Below are 20,846 nucleotides of genomic sequence, written 5' to 3' on the forward strand. Positions count from 1 at the left end.
AAAAGCCTGATTGTGGGCAGGAGAAAACTTTTTTGCAAGTCAATTATCTCGAGTATGGTGTGATCTTGTCAGAAAGCGGCAAACTCCATCTCTGTGCTTCTGATTCTGACTCCCCCTTCTCTCAAAGACATGCAACTGCCAATCCTACCCAACCCTGAATAAGGACCAAAGTTAGGCAAAGCCATAGCCAAGAAATCGTTTATTCTGGACAAGGAAGGCTGACCTGAACAGAGGCAGGGAATCTGGTCTCTCTCGGACAGCGCTGGCTCCCCTCCCCTAAGTCAAGTCATCAACTGGGCTCGGTGAGAAATCGCCCAGAGTCACAGTGAGAGGGGCAGGGCAGTGCTGACAGGGACTAAAGGAGACCAAGGAGGGACAGAGCACACAGACCGACGCAGGAGACCAAGGAGGGACAGAGCACACAGACTGACGCAGGCAACACAGTCTAGAAATAGCCTTGGTTCAAAGGCAGAAAAGTGACTTTTTTTTGTAGTATAAAACCTTATCATGTGCTAAAATGTCTCTTCAAAAATCTGAGATGACACCAATGGCCCCCAGGTTTGACTTACCAAGTCCACAGTGACACATGGAAATAGAGAAGTAAAAAAAAATACTTGAACTCCCCAGGGACGGCCAGACCCCAGAGAAGCCTACACATGAGCAGCAGACAGATGTGCCCGTTGGCGAGGCGGGGAGGGGTGAGTGTCTGCACATAACGACAAGCAGGAAGAGGAGTCTGATGGTGGTGGTGGTGAGGATGCCCAGTGGCCGGGCACTCTGTCCTGTGACAGCCCCAGAGGTTAGAGGTCGTCTTCCTCTTTCAAACTGAGGAAACAGACATGAGCAATCGCACACAGGGGCCTGAGGTCTTCGAGCTGCTCAGCTCAGCTGGATTCTGCCCTCAAACCTGAGTGCAAAGCCTGAGCTGTAGTTGCTAAGCTTCAGTGTCCCCAGTTCAAGGGCAAGCTTCTTCCTGACCAGGCCATAGGGCAGTTTGCTTCTTGAGTGAACTGACTTCCCTTCTAGAACAGACTTTCTAAGGAACCCACCCTAATGTATGAACAGGAAGCCGCCATCAGTACCTTTAGATGCCCTTTGTCCAAAATGGACGACCACCTGTGTGACACCTTTCTCAGACAGGAAAACCAGGAAGCCCGACAGGGACCGGACGTTCCATCCAGGGCTGGGACAACATCTGGGAGAAGCCAGTGTCCAGTGCCCTGCCCACCTGCCCAGGACCGCGGCTGCCATCCCAGCACTGGGGAGGGGAGGGCGGGAGATGCAGAGGTCCCCTGGGAGCCAGAGTCCCTGGAACCAGGCTCATCTGCACACTGCACCGTTCAGGAAGTTTACAGATAGGAGACCTCTGGGTGAACTCTGGACTTACGAGTGTTGACATGTGGATGCAGCGGCTGGGCTGGGCTCAATCCCGGCTGCGATTTGGGTGATGGCAATGCGCTTCAATGTTAAGTCCCCTTTTGCAAGTATAACTGATTTCTAAATTCGCAGGGTTTGCGTGTGTGCTGTCCAAGTGGGTTCTCACCACGCTGGAATAGGTGGGCAGACAGCTTGATGGAGGCACAGAGACAGCGTGTGACTGGTCCAAGTTCACACAGCCTGTCAGCAGCAGGGACCAGAACGCAGGCTTCCCAGCGGGAGTCCACGGCTCGCTCGGCATCTGGCGGCTTTTCAGGGGTGAGCTGGGTGTGTGGCACAGAGGGGCTCTGGGTGGGCTGGGCGCGGACGGAGCCATGGCCGGGGCTGCGGGCGGGCCTTAGTGGCTGCAGCCTCGGGGGCAGCTGTGGGTGAAGAGGTTGTTGTTGCGCCCGTCCTGGAGCTTGCTCGGGGCCTGGCTCCCCACTCGGCCTTCGGGGTCCAAGAGTTGGCTGCCCGGCCCCTGCTGCCTCCTGATCCTGCAAACAAGCACAGCACAGACCTGGTTAGCGGTGAGGGGCGGGTGCGGCCAGGGCCTTGGGCCAAGCACCGGGGCAGACACAGAGACTGAGAATACGGATGTGAGACCTGCAACCTCCAAAGCCCCTGGCAGGGCCCCAGGCGAGGCGCCCGCTCCATCCGGATGTCAGCACGAGCTTACGGATCCAGGCAGGAGAGAGTTAACTACACAGCAAATGGAATCAATATCAAGCACCAACCCAGCACCCAGCAGAGAACAGCTTCTTGATGCCCTCAGAAAAGGACAGTGAGCCGTCCGTGGTCCTGTCGCTTCGGCTGTGTTCCGAGTCCTTTATTGGCCAGGATGAATATGTCAGGATCTATCTCTCTCTCCACCAGGCATCAATTTCCTCTGATTGAGCCCGAGTGCCATGGCCCTGATTTCCATGCAATTTCTTGATTTCAGGTTCTTCAGAATTACTGAGGCGCAGAGCTCGGAGCAGCCTTTCAGCTGACCTTCAGCTCTGCTGCTCCTGCTGCTTTTGCCACGAAGCCAGTCCCCCAGCGTTTCCCTGTGCCTTGGGGAGGTCTTCGCCCTGCTTTGTGCTGCTGGGGTCCCAGGAAACCTGGCTGGCCCTGCTCATCTCCTTTTTGTTTTTGGTTTTTTTTTTTTTTCGGTCGGTCGTGGGGCTTGAACTCGGCCTGGGCGCTCCCTGCGCGCTTCAGCTCAAGGCAAGCACTCTACCGCTTCAGCCACAGCGCCACTTCTGATTTTCTAGTGGTTTATTATCGATAAGAGTCTTATAGACCTTCCTGCCTGGGGGTTTTGAACGGTGATCCTCAGATCTCAGCCTCCTGAGTAGCTGGGATGACAGGCGCCCGCCCTGCTCATACCCTCGGCACTGCCCACCCTCACCTCGCTTGGGTGGCACAGCCTCCAGCCATGGCTGCCATCTCTGAATCCTGTTTTTCTCAGTTATGCTGACTGAGGAGGAGGAAGTCAAACATCTGTGGACAGAACAGAGTGGGACAGTGGCCTCCCGAAGCCTGGCATGTGCACTTGGCCTCACCTGCTTTGCTTTACCTAGTCAAGGTGTGGGCTGCACCACGGAATCCCAAAGATTGGAGGGAACCCAAGGCGCTGGCTTTAACTTTGGAAACCTGGAGTTTTCAAGTTCACTATTTCCAATGGGGTGTGGAACGCTTTCCCTGTTGCACAGGGCAACCTGCAAAACACAGGGGACATATTCTCTCCTTTGGTTACCCATGGGGCTACTGGAGAGCTAAAAGGGATGTTGAGGTAGTTTACCAATGACACAGACTTTGGTAGAATCAAGGGGCCATCGATACACAGCCCACCGATTGATGCTCCTGCATCCCAAGGCGTAGTCCAGAGCAGATCAGACAGGGACACATCAAACCGGACACATCAGCCACAGCTCTGTGAACTTCTTGAGAGCATCAGCTGGGACCAAGGCTGCAGAGGTCTGCAAAGCCTCCAAGCCAAAGACCTCCACTGTCTTTGCTGATTAGAGGCTAAGCCTGGAGAAGACCTTGGTAGAGATTCTGGGTAGTCCTGCTTACTACTGGCTCAGGCTACATGGGTGCCTGTGTACCTCCTCCCCTTCCTGGGTCAAAACCAGTCACATTTTCACCCGAGAATCCTGCCACACTGGGCACAGGATCGGCGTCTACTTTGTGTGGTGACCAGGAGGTCCAGCAAGGCCAAGGACCTGGCCTCAGGGTCTTGTGGCCAGGCAGAGCCCAGCCCAGCCCAGGGCTCCGGTCCTCATTCCCTGGAGCCGGCTTCTCTGCTCCAAGGTCATTTGCAGGGAGGCCAGAGGGGTGAAGTGAGACCACAGGGAGAGGCTGGATCAAATCCAGTGGCACCTGACCTCCTTCCTCCCAGCCTCCCAGCGGCTGGGGAAGGAGGAGCTGGCCCTGCTTCCGGGCGGGGAACTTGGTGGTGCTGGACAGCCTCTTCCTGAGGTGAAGAACTTACTTCTCTCTGTTGAAGATGATGAACTCCTTCCGCACCGTCTCCAAACACTGCTGCAGGTGTCCATTCTGTCAAGAGGCACAGAGAGGGGTCTAAATGACTGAGCACGGCCAAGGAGCAGGGCAGGCGGCCTGTAGATCTAAATGGGAACCAGGGACCAGGGCTGGGGACTGGCACCTGCAGCTGAGACAAATGTGTCTAGTTCTGAAGTCATTGAATCCAACATGACAGCCATGCTGTCATGGATGGAGGATGGGCCCGGGGCCTTCTTGAGCTTGGTTTCCTAAACAGTCAGGTGCTCACCGCCTGCTTACAGGCATGGGAAAACAAGATGATCCTGCACCATCTGTCCCCTGAGAAACAGCGAGGGACCGGCAGGGCCGCAGATGACCTCTGGCACCTGATACACCCCAGACAGGCCCAGAAGGCTGTGCAGAGAGGGTGCTTAGTGCTGGGAGAAAGTGTGTTCCCCGAATCCACAGGCCAGGGTGCAGGGCCAGGCTTTTCTGCACTACACAGGCTAGGACTCAAGGGTTTGGGGGCTTGGGCTCCAGGGGCTTTAAGAACTTAGGAAGATGTTTTAACTTAAGAAAAAAATACAATGAACTTTTGACATCAAAGGTAATATTCACCTTCATACGAATGCAGCTGGAAATTAAAAAATATTTTTAATCTATTTAATTTTTTTCCATCTACTTTAAAAATCTGGTGTGGGGTTGAATTGTCTCCTCCAACATAAATTTAAGTCCCTGGATGGGGGTGGGAGGGAGTTCTAATCAGTACCAAAGTATTTCAGTACTTTGAACAATGGGTAAGAAAGTAGGAGAGGAGTTAATTTGACCAAAGTATTATGCATATGTATGGAGACATCTTAATGAAACCTCTTTCATGCAACTAACACATCCTAGTAAGGGGTTTAGTGCTGGTGCTCAGAGGGTGAATAAATGTGTGCTCATCCAAAGGAGGGTCTTTGCAGGTGGAATCACGAAGGGGCCACGATGGGTTAACGAGGGCCCTAGAGCTAATGGCTAGTGTCTTGGCATGAAGGCCAAAGGAAGATGGAGTCCTAGTGAGAGGCATGGGAGGGTGGAGGAGCGATGGAGCCGCGGAGCTGAAGCCGGATCCATAAGGCTCCGGCAGTGCAGACACACTGGAGTCCTATTGCCTTTGGGGGCATCACAGCTCTGTCAATAACTGGAAGTCAGACTTGTGAGTTGTGAGAGAAATACACATGTGTATTAAAGCCACCCAGCCTGCGATACTTTTCTGTTAGCCCAGGGCACTAAGGCAGAGGCCCGGGAAAGCAGGCGTGGCACCGGGGCCTGCGCGAGCCCCAGAGCAGTCCTGGTCTTCCGTGTGACCTCTCCAGGAAAGACGGTCCAGGATGACGGGTCCAGCACTGGTGGCCCTCAGCTCAACCTTCCTTGTTTTTTGTTGTTGTTGTCCCCACCCTCTGAGGAATTGCCACCTGGAGGCTGAGGCTGCCAACTAATGTGAAAATGGAGACTGAGCCTAGTAAGAGATCATTTCTTTGTTATCTGTCATTGAGCTGTTCTGTCAAGTTCTCTGTGTGTTTCTATGTCTTTTTTCCTTCTTTTTTGTTTTCATTTCTAGTACTTTATTACTATTAGGAAACCAATTTGCTATATTTAAGGGTATTAAATAAAAATCACTAATTTTACATTTTAAAAAATCACTGAGATTAAGATTTATTCATTTGCTCTAGCCCAAATGAAACCCTATAAAGGGAGTCAATCCCCATGACTGCATTTAATCTTTTGAATAATGACTTGCTCATTTGTGACAGTTTTTGTTTTTCTAAAGGATACATTCACTGAATCTTAAAATCCTGAGCCATGAAATAAATAGGCTTTCTCTTAAATATTCCATCTTAAAAACTGGCAAGAATGCTTTTGTTTATTAAAATTTAGTAAAGAGGGCAGGGCGTCACAGAGTCTCTAGGTATATATTACATGAAGAGTCAGGTATGTTGTACAAGTTAATTCAAATCTTGAATCCTTTGAGATGGCAATTTACAGTATTTTAAATGACTCCCCACTGTAAGCCAGTAAGCATTTGCTAGGACTTTGAGTACAAACTATGCTCAGAATGTTTATGTCTCCCTACCATTTATATGATAAAACCTCAACCCAAAAATAAAAAAAAAAATTAGCGTGTGAAAACTTGGTGGAGGGTAATTATATCATGAAGAGTTTGTGTCAGGAAAATAATTCTAAGGAGCTCATCTGCCTTTTCCACTGTGTGACCACAGAGTTAGGTACCGCCACACATAAAACACGTCAGCTCAACCTTCCTGCGGCCTACTGCTGGGGAGCCTCCCGCGCCCCTCCCTGCCCAGGTGTGTGCTCTGAAAGGCCGTGTGCGTATGATGGTGGCGCTCCATTTTCTGCCAGCTCTTCCCGTCTGTGGGTTCCATGTTCCCTGACCCCACCCACTGCGGATCAAGAATATTCAGGAATGAAAATCCAGGAAGCTCCGCAGAGCCATACCACTCCACAGTGCCCGCTGGAATTGTTTCTCTCACCCACTGTGCGTATCTGTGGTTGGGCCTGGGACTGAGGCATCTATCACGGATTCCGGTCATTGTTCCCTAAGCAACAGGTATGCATGCATAATTTGTATTGTGTAGAGTGATGCCAATAATGCGCAGATGATGTCAGGTGTGTGAGAGGGTGTGCATGCAAATTACAATCACGTAGAAGGGAGCTGAGGGGCCCTGGAGTGTGGCACCCCAGGGCACACAGCCCAGCCAAGATACAGAGCGCCCTGCTGTCTCCGGGAGCCTCACTCAGCGCTTTCGTTCCTCTCCTCCTGGACACAGCTCCCACGAGCTACTCACCAGCGGACAACTCTCCTTTGTACTGTCTTTGGATCTGTGCTTGGCCAGCCTCTTCTTCTTCTTGTGAAGTGGCTTGGATTCTAGAATCATCTCTTCCAGTTCAAACGTGGGGTCACAGTTCAATCTCCCTTTCTGAAGGCATGAGGGAAAGAAAAGGTCATTTGTCTACCTTCGGCCAGTCATTGACTTTCCCTACACTCAGTCTTTTGTCGAAGGCAATAAGATCAACTACCCTGTGGGACTGATTGATACTATCTTTTCCTGAGAGGACACAAGCACCACATTCTCCTGCATATGTCACTGATTGACAGCCACAGCCCCGTCCCCTCATTATCCCTTACCTTTCTCATTCCCACACAATCGAATTATTTGATCATAATGCCCTTTCGTGACTTTCTTCTATGAAAACCACTTTTAGTAATTTAATTGTAAAATAGCATTCTGGTCGGTGTCCACCCAGCTCTCTGTCCTGGCTGCCTGTGGGTTGGAGCTAGTGAATCTCCAGCACCGGCCTTGCTACAGAGCTGGGGTTCTACCCACCCGGCCTGCTGGGCCTCAGACCCCAGGTCCCTGGGAGCCATTCTCTATGTGAAGCCCACATCTGTGGACTGGCAGCTCAGGGCTGCAGGGGCAGGCACCGGTCTACCATGCAGGGCCGTCCACCGTGCCTCAGCTTGGCCCTTAGATTCTCCAGGGCGCGTGGCACACAGCCCCAGGGAATCTCAGACACAGCCCCAGGAAGTTGAGCTAGAATGTGTGTTCGTCTGGGAGGCTGCGTGGAGCATCTGGGCTTGGTCAGTTGTAGATCAGAGGCTGTGAATATATTTCTAGAATGTGCATCTGAAGAAAGGCAGCCCCGGAAGCCCTGGGACCCTGGGCGCCGGCGTGGGCTGCGGTGTCTTCATGGATTCAGTCAGTGTGGGGTACTTCCTCGGGCATGTGCAGGCTCTTTGAGAGCCTCATGGCTTGTCCCTCCTCCTGGGGGGGGGGTGGCAGGAGCACTGACCACAGAGATGTGGAAGCCAGTCTGGGTCTTGGGCCCACACAGCAGCCAGGACCCAGTCCTGGTGCTGTCAATGAGGCAGTTCTGTCCCTTGGGTCACTTGGCGTTTTTGATCATTACAATAATGGGGTGTCAGTGTCATCTCAAGAAGTCAGGGACTCAGAGCAGCCCCGATACTGGTCAGACCCTCCCATGTTTATCCTGCCCTGAATGCTTGCTGCCGGCACACAGACCCTGCTGCCGTCCCAGCCCCAAACTCCCGGCACCACCTCCGTTCACCTCCTGGCACAGCACGGTGCCTGTGTGCTGTGTGCCGGGGCAGTGGTGACGGTGACACCTATGCTTGGACCTGGCACTGGCCCGCCAGTGGAGTATGGCGGAGAGGGGCTGACATGGCCCTGAAGCCACCATACCTGCCAGCTCTCTTGTCCCTGGAGTGCATCTGTCTGTCATAGCCACACAGCCACACACAGAGCCACACAGCCGCACACAGATGGAGCCACACAGCCACACACAGAGCCACACAGCCGCACACAGCCACACACAGATGGAGCCGCACACAGATGGAGCCACACAGCCACACACAGAGCCACACAGCCACACACAGATGGAGCCACACAGCCGCACACAGCCGCACACAGATGGAGCCACACAGCCGCAGCCCTCACACAGAGCCATGTTCGCTCAGTCCAGGAACAATACCGGGCCGAGGGTTGACAAGCTGCCATGCATTTGGGGCCAGGGGAGGGGGAGGGTCCAGGAGGCTTTCTGTGGTACCGGATGTAGGTCGGTCAAGCCCCCTGGCTGCCAGGAGAAGATGGGGCCCACCAGGCTGTGCCTATAGGGCAGAGGTCAGGCCACGGGAGAAGCTGGACTCACAAATGTGCCCTGTGTTGGGGCCAGCTTGCGGGGGTACACCTCCGGGTCACAGAGAGGCCCATGTGCCACCCTTCAGGAAAAGATGCCCTTGTGCAGAGGGAGGAGGGACTACAGGAGGGACTACACTGCCCCAACACCTGCCAACCTGTCTCCTGAGCACCCTGGAGGAGCCTCCTGCGGCCAGCGTCCTCTAAAATGCAAATCCAGTACACAGCGAGGACACTTTGATTGTCCCCAGTGAGACTCCCCCTCCCCCTCCCCCCTCCCATCCTGCCCCGCGCACCTGGGCTGACAGGGTAGGAGCCTCAGCACCTCCTGGAACCCTGCAAAATCAGACCTGAGGATTCAAGACCAAGTGCACCTGGAATCGCAGTGAGCCCGTGGCTGCTCCCGTGACCGAGGCCGGCGGACGGTCACGGGGCAGTCACGGGCCACGCTGAGTGCCGAGACCGCAGCGCTCACATGGGGCACGAAACCCGGCACCAGTGTCTTCTCGAACACAGCATCCCAGTTCATGTCGGCCAAGTAGGGCGAGCTCTGGATGTCGCTGAGGCTGGACAGGCGACTCTCGGGGTCCTTGGTCAGGAGCTGCGGCGGGGGGCAAAAGGAGCTCCGTGAGCATCACTGAGGTCAGCCAGGGGGAGCAAGGCAGGGGCCTCGCTGGGGACAGTGAAGGCGTCCACACCACGCCTGTCCCGTGCGGGCCGCTCCGCCATCAGCACCCCGTCCGGTGCGGGCCGCTCGCCATCAGCACCCCGTCCCGTGCGGGCCGCTTGTCATCTGCACCCCGTCCCCACCATCAGCACCCCCGTCCTGTGCGGGCCGCTCCGCCATCAGCACCCCGTCCCCACCATCAGCACCCCGTCCCGTGCGGGCCGTTCCGCCATCTGCACCCCCGTCCCGTGCAGGCACTCTGCCATCAGCACCCCCGTCCTGTGCGGGCCACTCCGCCATCTGCACCCCGTCCCCGCCATCAGCACCCCGTCCCGTGTGGGCCACTCCGCCATCAGCACCCCGTCCCGTGCGGGCCGCTCTGCCATCAGCACCCCCATCCTGTGTGGGCCACTCCGCCATCAGCACCCCGTCCCGTGTGGGCCACTCTGCCATCAGCACCCCTGTCCCGTGCGGGCCGCTCCGCCATCTGCACCCCGTCCCCGCCATCAGCACCCCGTCCCGTGTGGCCCGCTCCGCCATCTGCACCTGGCTGTAGAACCTTGCCGAGAGGGAGGGCTGAGCTTTTTAATTTGTTTAAAAACTTTTTTGGTGATACTGAGGTTTGAACTTAGGGCCTCCTGCTTACTAGGCAAGTGCTCTACCATTTGAGCCACACTCCTAGCCCTTTTGGCTTTAGTTATTTTTCTAATAGGGTCTCACTCTTTGCCTAGGCCAGCCTGGGTGAGGGTCCTCTATTCACCTCACCCACGTAGCTGCTCCCCACCTGCTCCCCACCATGTCCAGCTACGGGTTGAGATAGGTTCTCTCCAATTGTTTTGTCCAGGCTGGTCTCAAACCTCCGTCTTTCCAATCTCTACTAGATTTTTCAGCCTGTGTGTGCCTTTCTCTTGCAGGCGGCCTGATGTCCAATTCATTAGAAGGAACTGGCGGCTTTGCCTTAAGACTTCCAACTTGATCAGCAGAGGATCAGAAGTGCAATAGAAGTTCCCCCTAGAAAGCCAGGAGGCAGTCTGGCCTCATTTGTAGCCAAGAGAACCTTTGTAAGCTGCTCTTCAGAGTTGGGGCCATAAGATCTGTGTGATGGGAACAGCCAGCCAGCAACCCTTTGTATCCTCTTTACAAAGCGCTGGGCCTTGTGGGCGCCCCATGAGTGGCACTAACAGTGAGCTGAGGCCTCACCCCTGTATCTGAACCCAGGCAGGCGATGGGTCGCTGCTGAGCGCTGCTCTGTGTTCAGGAGGTGTGAGGGCACCTGTCCCCCACTTCCAGCTCCTGATCAAGGGACTGGCGAGGACCTGGCACGACATGGGCCGTGACCCTTAGCTGTTAGCTCTGCCTGCCCCGCAGGGTGTACCGCAGGGTGCAACCTGGCAGGAGTTGTGTCTGCCGATTATGGTGACCTCCTCACATGGAGGAGCCTCCATGTGACAGGTGTAGGCTCCGAGAGACCCCCTTCAGTGCCGTCCGGGAGCACTGCGTAAGACAGCTGTCCTCAAAGCACACTGAGCACAATGGACACACATTGTGACTTGTGGGGAATCAGCGGGAGGGGCACCAGCAGCAGCCTCCAGATGCTTGTAGCAATCAGTCAGAGCACTGACTTGTTACAGCCAGGTGGTGGAGAGCCTAGCCGTTCCCCACATCATTCTGGTGTTGTTGGAACCTGCCGTTAGCAGGGCGTGGGTTCTAGTCCTGCCTCTGCCCTTCCACAGCAAGGAGGCATGGCGGAATGCCTTTGCTTTCCCCCTGTCTGGTGTGGAGAGAATCACTGGCCTCCTTCTCAGAGGGCCACCCAGGGCCCAGGCAGCTGGAGCTCAAACCATGCTGCTCCCTAACTCGAAGCAGGCCTCCGGGAGCCCTCGCTGTCCTGCAGTGCCAGGCTGCGGGCAGCCCGGTGACCACGCCCACACAGGCTGCTGGACCCACCCCATGCATGACTCAGCAGATCCCGGGTGGGGCTGGAGACTGTGCATCTCGAGTGGTCGCCCGGGAACGGGATGCTGCTACTGGGCAGGAACCAGTGTTGATTCCACCAGACACAGGACGTGTCCGATTCCTTCCAGCTCCCTGGGCTAGGAGCTGGGGCGTCGACTATTTCTATCTGTGGAGCTTGTAGTGGAGTGAAAGGAGCTGAAGCCTGCTGCCCCCGACTCTCTTGCGCCTGGCTTCGTGATTTGCATGTGGCCCCCTGGTAGCGCCATCACTGGCACTGGACGCCAGCTGGCTGGCCAGTCTGGTGGCCATGCCGACCTGTTCCCGACCTGTGCTGCCCGGCATGCGCCCTGGTAGCGGTGTGCCTGTGTGTGTCCCAGCATGCCCCCTGGTGGCTGTGTGCCTGTGCTGCCCGGCATGCGCCCTGGTGGCGGTGTGCCTGTGTGTGTCCCGGCATGCGCCCTGGTGGCTGTGTGCCTGTGTCCCGGCATGCGCCCTGGTGGCGGTGTGCCTGTGTGTGTCCCAGCATGCGCCCTGGTGGCGGTGTGCCTGTGTGTGTCCCGGCATGCGCCCTGGTGGCGGTGTGCCTGTGTGTGTCCCGGCATGCGCCCTGGTGGCGGGGTGCCTGTGTGTGTCCCGGCATGCGCCCTGGTGGGCGGGGCAGCCCCTTACCTTCTTCAGCAGGGCCACCATGCCCTTGCACCAGGTGGAGGAGTAGTGGACGCACTCCACTTTGAACATGTTCAGGATTTCATCGATGGGCGTGGCTGAGTGGATTTCATAGGGCCGCTGTAACAAAGGGCCACCGCCCAAGGCGGTGAGAGAGAGACAGAGACAGAGAGAGATGGAGAGACAGAGACAGAGAGACAGAACAAGAGTGAGAGAGTCACCAGGAAGTCATCACCTTCATGGTTTCTGATCATATAATGAGCCGGTGGCTCACGTCTGTAATCCTAACTACTAAGGAGGCAGAGATTGGGAGGATTGCAGTTTGAGGCTATCCCAGACACAAAGTTGGAGAAACCCCATCTCAACCAATAGCTGGGCACAGTGACACATGCCTTTCTTCTCAGCTACACAGGACATAGGATCGTGGTCCGGGTCTGCCTGGGCATAAAGCAAGTTCTGACCAGAGTCACTATAGTCTGAGCAAAAAGGACTGGAGGCGTGGCTCAAGGAGTAGAGTGCTTGCCTAGCAAGTGCAAGGACTTGCGTTGAAACCCCAGTTCCCAGCCCCATAAGACTGCAGCCAGCAGACGGCACCACCTCCCTTTGGTGCACAGCACGGAATCCTGTCTTGTGAGGGGGGGCAGGTGGCTTGGGCCCGGGGCTGGTGTGGGAGCTGGGCGTGTCAGGGCGGGGCTGCAGGTCAGAAGGGGTTGGGTGGCTGTGAGGCATCTGGCTTACACATGGCAGAGGCAGCATGGACACCTGGGAGCTGGCCAGCCACTGGGTGCCCAGGGACACTTTGAGACCTTGGCCACCGTCTCCCTTTGTCCTGGCCGATCAGGTCTGTGAGCCGGCCTGGCTTCAGTGGCCAGCGCTGGCCCATGGTGGAGCGGAGGAGGAGGAGCAGCTTGGCCTCCACCTGTCACGGCCACCAGCTCTGCAAGAGGGCCTTGCGTCTGAAACCTTGCTTGGTGCTGGACCTGGTACAGCAGGAAGCCTCCTCTCTTCCTCCACCTTCCAGCAGATTTGTGTCCTAAGCCACACCCCAGATCAGCAGCCTTCTGGATTGTGGTCACCTGGCTTTGTGCACCAAGACAGTCTTGGGTCTGGTGGGGCCAAAGGCCCTGGGGAGGGGGGCACCCACTTCCCAAGCCCAAGTCGGGGCGGCAGCAAGCTGAGCCCGATGACGCCCAGATTCCTGCGACATGCTCAGCAGCTCTGCCTCACGGTGCCCGGGAGCCCCGCAGGTGTGACGGCGCCATTGAAGGGGATGCAGGCTCCCGAGTCCTGGCTGGGCTCGTTCCCTAGCAGAGAAGCACTTCTGTTTCACCTGAGGGGCCCGCAGAGGATGCCTGCTCATAAGACATCTTGCACAGCCCTCTGACATGCCCACCAAACAGGGCCTATTGCCAGTGTCTCCCTTATCTCCATGTTACCCCATCAGGAGCAGGGCAAAGCCAAACCCAGCGGGCTTTCTAGACAGGCTAATTTGCTCCACACTGGCACATCCCGCATCCATTTCTGAAGGTGTTTTTGTCCCCAGAGGCAGCGGGCATCTGCCAGACGCAGGCCTGATGACGCCCAGAGGTGCCGCCCGGCGTTCATCACAGGGCTCTTGGCAGAGAAAACACCACCAAAGGACAAGGAAGAGGCAGCCCCACGTGAGCACCACCAAGCGTGCAGCACCTCGGGGCCGCGTGACGTCAACAGGCCCACTGGGCCCAACAGCAAGCGGAGGCCGCAGCTGGACAGGAAGAAGATGGCCGCTGCGAGCAGGGGGGCCTGAACACAGCTTCCCCCCTGCGCTCAGGAGGAACCGATCCTGCCCACACTTTGACCCTGAACTTCAGCCCCTGACCAAAGGCAGGTTTGACCACCCAGCCACGGGAGGTGGGGAGGCTGGGGATGTACAGACTCACCTCTCCACCCTCATTATAGAAGTCAGGGCCCCGAGACTCAGTAGTAGACAGAAGTCCTGTATCCAGAAGGGGTGTTTGGCTTGAACTCAGGGCCTGAACACTGTCCCTGAGCTTCTCTTGCTTAAGGCTAGCACTCTACCACTTGAGCCACAGAGCCACTTCCGGCTTTTTCTGTGTATGTGGTGCTGGGGAATCGAACCCAGGGTTTCAGGCATGCTACAGGCAAGCTCTCTACCACTGAGCCACATCCCTAGCCACTCCTTATTCCTTTTTTGCAATAGCATGAGAACTGCATTTCTAAGCACTGAGTTGGGGAACCAGCCAAGATCAATGCAAAGACTTTTCTTGTTAATGGCATTTAAGTGTCTGTTTCTTTCTTGGTCATTCTGTTTTTCTCTCAGACCTCCAAATGAGTGACTGACTCTTCTCCTGCCTCTAATTCTCTCCACTTCTGCAGAGAACTAGAGTGGTAGCACTAAACAGAGAGAAGACTGAGTCAGATGCCAGTGGCTCACACCTCCTCCAATCCTAACTCTTCAGGAGGCTCAGAATTGAGGATCATAGTTTGAGTCTATGAGACTCCCATTTTCAAGAAACTACCAAGAAAGCCAGATGTGAAGCTATGGCTCAAGTGGTAGAGAGCCAGCCTTTAGTGAAAAGCTAAGGAGCAATGCCTGGGCTGTGAGTTCAAGCCCCAGTACTGGCAAAAAAAAGTGATAACTGTGAAAAGTAACACACCTTGGAATCCAGTGCATTCAATACATTTGGAATTACACTCCAAACACCATGACTGAGATAACCTTCAGGCTCCAGGCTCCAGGCCCGGCCCTCACCTGTCTGGATGGTGGAGACCCAAGTCCCCTCACAAGAATAAAGCCAACTATTAACCATCAATGACCCACTGATCCCTCCTGATCCCTACTGATGCTTGCTCATTGGCTTCGGGACATGTTGACTCCAAGGCCAGGCGGCATGTAGAAGGTAGGATAATTGAGTGTACCATTGGTAAAAGTAATTTTTACAGCAGGACATTGGGTATTCAGCATGAAGTGCAGGTGTGTCTCTATTCCAGGAAACTCCATCTACAAAACACGCCTGCTTCCTGAGAGACAGGAGAGTGGAGCGGAAAGGGCTCTGCCTCACAGCATTGTCTGCTTCCTCCCAAATCCCTTTACTCAAAATCCTAACACAGAGCAGAAAGAATGTGAGGAACAATTCTTCTGGCGGTTTAAAATTCCAAAGACGGAGAACACTTTTCTCTCTGCAACTGTCTGATTATTTCTGCAGGGCCCTGGGTCTGAGAAGCACTACCAAATCCCCGAACAATTCAGAAGGTGCCTCTGTCTATGGTGGGCACCTGTGTAGGCTCACACAGGGTCTCAGACCCTCGTGCTCCTCCTCAGACGGTGGAGAGCAGCTGAACCAAAAAGCTGACAGCAACATGCTCCCATTCAGTGCCCAAGAAAGTGAACAAGTTCATATTTTCTTTGCATTCTAAAATTCCCATGTGAGCTGGGTGTGGTGTTCCAAGGAAATAAGTGAAATGAAGAGCAGGGAACGGTTGTCTAAACTAGAGATGTGTGTACTTGCACGTCCGGAGCTTAGCAGCTGTTCATTCATTCATTCATTCATTCATTCATTTTTACGCACCATTCTTTTATCCTATTATCAGGATGCAACAGAGAACCCACAAGGATTAGGGCCCGGCCTGCCCCCAAGGAGAGCACCTTCTACTTCCATGAAACTCACACATGCCAAGGACCACAAGGCCAACACGGCAGGAAGCAGGTACCGGATGCCCACTGGGCTCTGTGCTGGGCCCTGGAGCTCTCAGACCAGTCCAGAGCACAGGCACCTCTAATTTAACTCCACAGAACGGACTTGCAGTGTGTTCCTCTCCCCACCATGCAAGCGAGAAAGCACGGAACGGGAAGAGGGGACATCACCTTCCAGCCATATTTGTGTGAAGAAACACCCCTCAACAGTTTTGTTTTCTAATTTGTGTGGTGTGTGTGTGTGTGTGTGTGTGTGTGTGCGTGCACTGGTACTAGGTGTGAACTCAAGGTCTTGTGCTCTTGCGTGGTTTTTTTGTTCATGGCTGATACTCTACCACTTGAGCCACAGCTCTACTGTTGGCCTTTTGCTGGTTAATTGGAGTTAAGTGCCTCATGGACTTTTCTGCTTGAGCAAGCTTCCAACCTTGATCCTAAGATCTCAGCTCCTTGAGTAGCCAGCATTACAGGCGTGAACAACTGCTGCCTGGCGCAACATGACTTTCAATCATACTATCTACCAAAATAATCTGTCTTTTTAAAATCAGTTTCCAAATTGTTCCATTAGTTACTTTCACATATTCCATGTAAATTAAATACAAATAAGTCTCAGTCCATTTTTTTTTTCTGGTCCTGGGGCTTGAACTCTGGGCCTGGGTGCTGTCTCTGTGCTTTTGCTCAAGGCAGGCACTCTACCACTGAAGCCACAGTGCCACTTTTGGCTTTTTTGTGTAGTTTATTGGAGATAAGAGTGTCATGGAGTTTCCTGCCCAGGCTGTTTTGGAACTATGATACTCAGATCTCAGTCTCTTTAGTAGCTAGGATTACAGGCATGAGCCACCAGTATCCAGCTCAGCCATTTTTTTTCGGAAACTATGAAAGAAAACCAAAACAAGATAAAGATGTGCAATCATCACTGAAACAACCCAAAATTGAGCTGGAGAACTGAGTCTGATGCACTATGTGTTCAAACAGGGTCGAGAGAAAAACCAGTAGGCCAAGGCGCTTTGCATTTGACCTGGTGCTGACCATAGGAGCACTTCACTGTGAGCCTCCTCTGCTCTGCGAATCCCTTTCCCCATTAGGCAAGGGAGCATCTGGTCTGCAGCTTTCTGGGGGCCCTTTGTGGTGGTACCCTGAGCTTCAGCCATTACTCCTTCCCAGTTCCCTGCTGTTACATGCCCCCCCCCCGGCCCCCGGCGGCTTGGCACTGCAGAAGCCCCATTCCCTGGGCTCTCCAGTCCCCACATATCTTACCCAGCCCCGCAGTAGCTCATAGGCTGTGATGCCCAGGGACCACCAGTCGACAGGGTATGAGTAGCCAGGACCTCCATCCACATAGACCTGGAAGACCTCTGGAGCTGTGAAAACAAGACAGAACAACATTGTTGGAAACAGCTCATGGCCACTACTCCTTAGGTAGGGGACACAGGAGGATGAATGCAGCCTTTCTGGGCAGCACAGCAGGGACATGTTACATAGTAACCTTCTTGTACAATCATTTGAAGATTAGCCTTCTATCTATATAGAAAGAGAAATGGCAAGGATTCCTGCACCCCCCACAGCAGCCTTTCATGCAAATGAAGAAGTGGGTTTGCACCAATCACAGCACAGCTCCTCATGCAAATGAGGGACCATGCTTACAAGAATACAGCCGTCCTGCCTGCACCTTGCTACTGGACGCCCACCTTTCAGAACTGTGAGGGAATGTATCTCTGCTGCTCTAAACCACTTAGTTCATGGAAATTAGTTTTCCAGATGCAGACACTACTACAAGGGGCCCAAGTCACACACTAGACCTGTGGATCGGGGGTGAGGGACTCTAAAATTTTTGACATCAAACCCATCTTCTATCCTAGAAACCATGAGCGGGCGATGTTGCCTGGGGTCGGTACTATGATGCATCTTCCCCTTGCGTGGAGTGTCAATACACAACAGCCACAGCGGTGCATTAAGTACCCCCTCCCCCATGCCGGAGAGCTGGTATAACTTGGTGATGTCTGCCTGAGAGGTAGAAACACCTTGGCACCATGGAACCTTTGGCCCACTGGTGGAGGAAGTTCAGCTTTTCCTCCCACTAGCCATGCTACGGAGCAACAGAACAATGATTCCTGTGCAGGTTTTAAGTGGGAAGTGAGTTTTGCTTCTAAAAGGCATCAGGGCATCACACAATTGGCCTTCCAGAAAAGCAATGAAGGAATGCCCCAGCCTTCACTGTGTGTGTGCGCGTGTGCGCGTGCACGCCTATGCATTAGGTGGCATTTGCTGCACTTCCACACATACTTCAAAGACCCAGGGTAACTTTCACTCTTCCTTGAGGAATATTCATCCATATTTATCAAGTTTATTCTTTTTCTTTTTTGCCTTCGCACTCCCCGCTTGGAACCCACTGTATGAAAACATATTCTAGATTCTCTCCTAACCCACGCCCATCTTTCCTTGAAGCAATGCTCTGCTGTGCTTTGATAAGAGGAGTTTATGCCTGTCTTCCTCACTGGACTGTGCTCTCTGAGGCAGAGCATGACGAAGCCGGTCCCATGTCCTCAGGATCTGCAGAAAGCTGGCCCACAAGGAGCAGCCAAATGCACTGAACTGGCAATGAGGCGGGTACCGTGGCTGGCTGTTTGTCCGTGGGTAGAACGTCATTTCTGGAGTCAGCCACAGGATGCCTCTCCCTTCGTCATGATGAGATAAAATGTGACTAATTTTGTTCTGAAAGCACAAAGCAAGTGCTCGTCTGAGGTGAGCTGGTGTATGTCAATTCATTATTAAATGAGTAATGAAATGAATGCCTGCGTGAAAACCCAGCCATGTACAAGTTATACACAAACCCTGAATGATCCCAGAGCCCGCCACGATTCCCCGCCTTAAAGTGAACCAGGAAGCTGTGGAAAGAAGACATAAGTAGCAGGTTTTCCATCTCCATGGATTCCTTGCGGGTAATTTACTTTTTTTTGGCTCCTAGCTTGCCTGATAAACACAGGTGTTACATATTTACATATTAATTTGAGATAAAATTAAACTACAGCCTGGGTCTAATAATTTCTCCCTTTCTGGGGATTCTAATAGAAGAAAGAGGACAGAAAACTGGTTTTATTACAGTGTAAGAAATGTCTCAGTTGTTGACCAACAGGACTCCATCATATGCCGGGGAAGAGGTAGGGGAGGAGGAGTTTAATTGGCGAATGAGTAGCAGGAAGGCTTTGTTAAGGTGTAGACATAAACCATGATCCAGTACCAAAAACTGCCTTGTGTTAAATGTGTCAGATTCAACTAGTAGACTGAGAAATAAATTTTCTTGGCTAGTAATATTCTAACTTGAAGCATAGGGAAAGAATAGGCATATTTTCACACAGTTAATGTGAGAAGCTAAATAAAATTGCATTTCATGCTGACTGAGAAGTTCACTTCTATATAAGTGGAGGCTCTCCAATCCTAACGGCTCTGGGCCAGAACTGTTTTGGATTTTGGATGTTTTCACTTTGAAATATTTGCATATAAATAATGAGACATCTTGGGGATAGGATCCAAGTCTCAACACAAAATTCACTTGTAATTCACGTGCACCACAGACACACAAGCAAAAGGTAGTGTTACACAATACTTCTAGTGGCCCTTGTTGTGACTGCAATCTGTCAAACCAGTCCGGTGTAGAATCTTCCATCTGTAGTATCTATCAGCACTTCAATTTTGGGGGCTTGGGGGCTTCTGGTTTTTGGATTAGAGGAGTTCCACCTGCAGGGCTACAGTCTAAAGGATCCTGGAGGCTCTATTTCTCCAAGACAATCAGTACTGTTTAAATCTCCCACTGAGCTCGCTATAGAAAGCAAAGGCTGTGGTGTGACACATAGGTCCTGCATGGTCTGGCCCCTCCCGTTTCTTAAGCTCCCCCTCCTTTTTGTTAGGTCAAACCAGCTTCCTTTTGCGTTTTACCCTCAGCACACAGATCTTTATAAACATATTTCCATTTCCCTTTAAGTGCACGACTTTTTTTTTTTAAGTCTTGACCTCAGGGCCTGGATGCTTAGACTCTTTTGCTCTTGGCTAGCGCCCTATCACCGCCCTATCACTTTGAGCCATGGTGCCACTTTGCATTTTCTGGCAGTTAACTGGAGATTAGAGTCTTGGGGACTTTCCTGCCCAGACTGGCTTTGACCCATGATCCTCACATCCCAGCCTCCTGAGTAGCTAGGATTACAGGTATGAACCACAGCACCTAGCACATGGCATCTTTTATACTGAGCAATACTGCATTCATGATTCAACTAACAGGCGGAAAATATCAGAAGATAATTTTGCACACATATTAAACATCTACAGGTGCTTTTCTTACTACTATTTCCCAGATACATGTAGTTCATTAACCTTTTTTTTTTTTGTCAGTCGTGGGGCTTGAACGCTGGGCCTGGGCACTGTCCCTCAGCTCTTTAGCTCAAGGCGATTACTCTATCACTTGAGCCACAGTGCCACTTTGGCTATTCTAGTGGTTTATTGGAGATAAAGAGTGTCACAGACTTTCCTTCCCAGGCTGGCTTTGAACGGTGATCCTCATATCTGTCTCCTGAGTAGCTAGGATTACAGACGTGAACCACCAGGTGCCCAGTTCATTAACCTTTCCATTGTACAAGGATGATTTAGAGGTTAAGAGGAAGTGTGAAGGTCATATGTAAGTAGTGCTCCATTTTCGACAAGGAATTTGGTAACCCATGGATTTTGGTATTCCCGGTGGTGGGGAACTACAGGAGGCACCTGTAGATACCAAGGAATGAGTGTGTCAGATGAAGGAACTTCAGAACAAGATATAAGTGGGATAACAATAAACCAGCCAACTTACTAAGTAGACGCAACAACCCATAATAAGCACATGCCTTACAACAGAGCATCAAAATACATGCTCGAATCCAAAGTTAAAAAAATAACAAATGCACAAACACAGACGGGAATGTTTTCCTCCTTTTTCGGCTGTACTGGGTGTAAACTCAGTGATTTGAACTTACTAGTTAGGGACTCTACTGTCGATCCGTATCTGCAGCCCTTTTTGTCGTGGTTACTTTTGAAATAGGGTTTGGCTTTCTATCTGGGTGCACTCCTAGTCAGGATACTATTTTTCTCTTCCAACTGTACCTGGGATGATAGGCATGTGTCACTATTCCTAGCTTTCTTTCTGTTGAGAGTCTCACAGATTTTTCTGCCCAGGCTGACCCAGAACTGTGATCTTCCAGACCTCAGTATCCCATATATCTAG

General features: G+C 52.8%; 1 protein-coding gene across 2 annotated transcripts in view; it reads right to left on the reverse strand.

The window, feature by feature from the left end:
- Nucleotides 1–645: 645 nt before the first annotated feature.
- The window catches only part of Stk32b (serine/threonine kinase 32B), a 154,479-nt gene continuing 134,278 nt past the window's right edge, over nucleotides 646–20,846 (reverse strand). For both annotated transcript variants that reach the window (XM_013023858.1, XM_013023857.1), the window contains exons 7-12: nucleotides 16,859–16,962; nucleotides 11,914–12,030; nucleotides 9,097–9,222; nucleotides 6,753–6,884; nucleotides 3,896–3,960; nucleotides 646–1,913 (exon numbers count right to left, since the gene is read on the reverse strand). In XM_013023858.1, the coding sequence (XP_012879312.1) occupies nucleotides 1,775–1,913; nucleotides 3,896–3,960; nucleotides 6,753–6,884; nucleotides 9,097–9,222; nucleotides 11,914–12,030; nucleotides 16,859–16,962 (683 nt within the window). In that variant the 3' untranslated portion in view covers nucleotides 646–1,774. The remainder of the gene's footprint in view (nucleotides 1,914–3,895; nucleotides 3,961–6,752; nucleotides 6,885–9,096; nucleotides 9,223–11,913; nucleotides 12,031–16,858; nucleotides 16,963–20,846) is intronic.

The sequence above is a fragment of the Dipodomys ordii genome, unplaced genomic scaffold (genome assembly GCF_000151885.1).
Source record: "Dipodomys ordii isolate 6190 unplaced genomic scaffold, Dord_2.0 Scaffold71, whole genome shotgun sequence".
NCBI lineage: Eukaryota > Metazoa > Chordata > Mammalia > Rodentia > Heteromyidae > Dipodomys > Dipodomys ordii.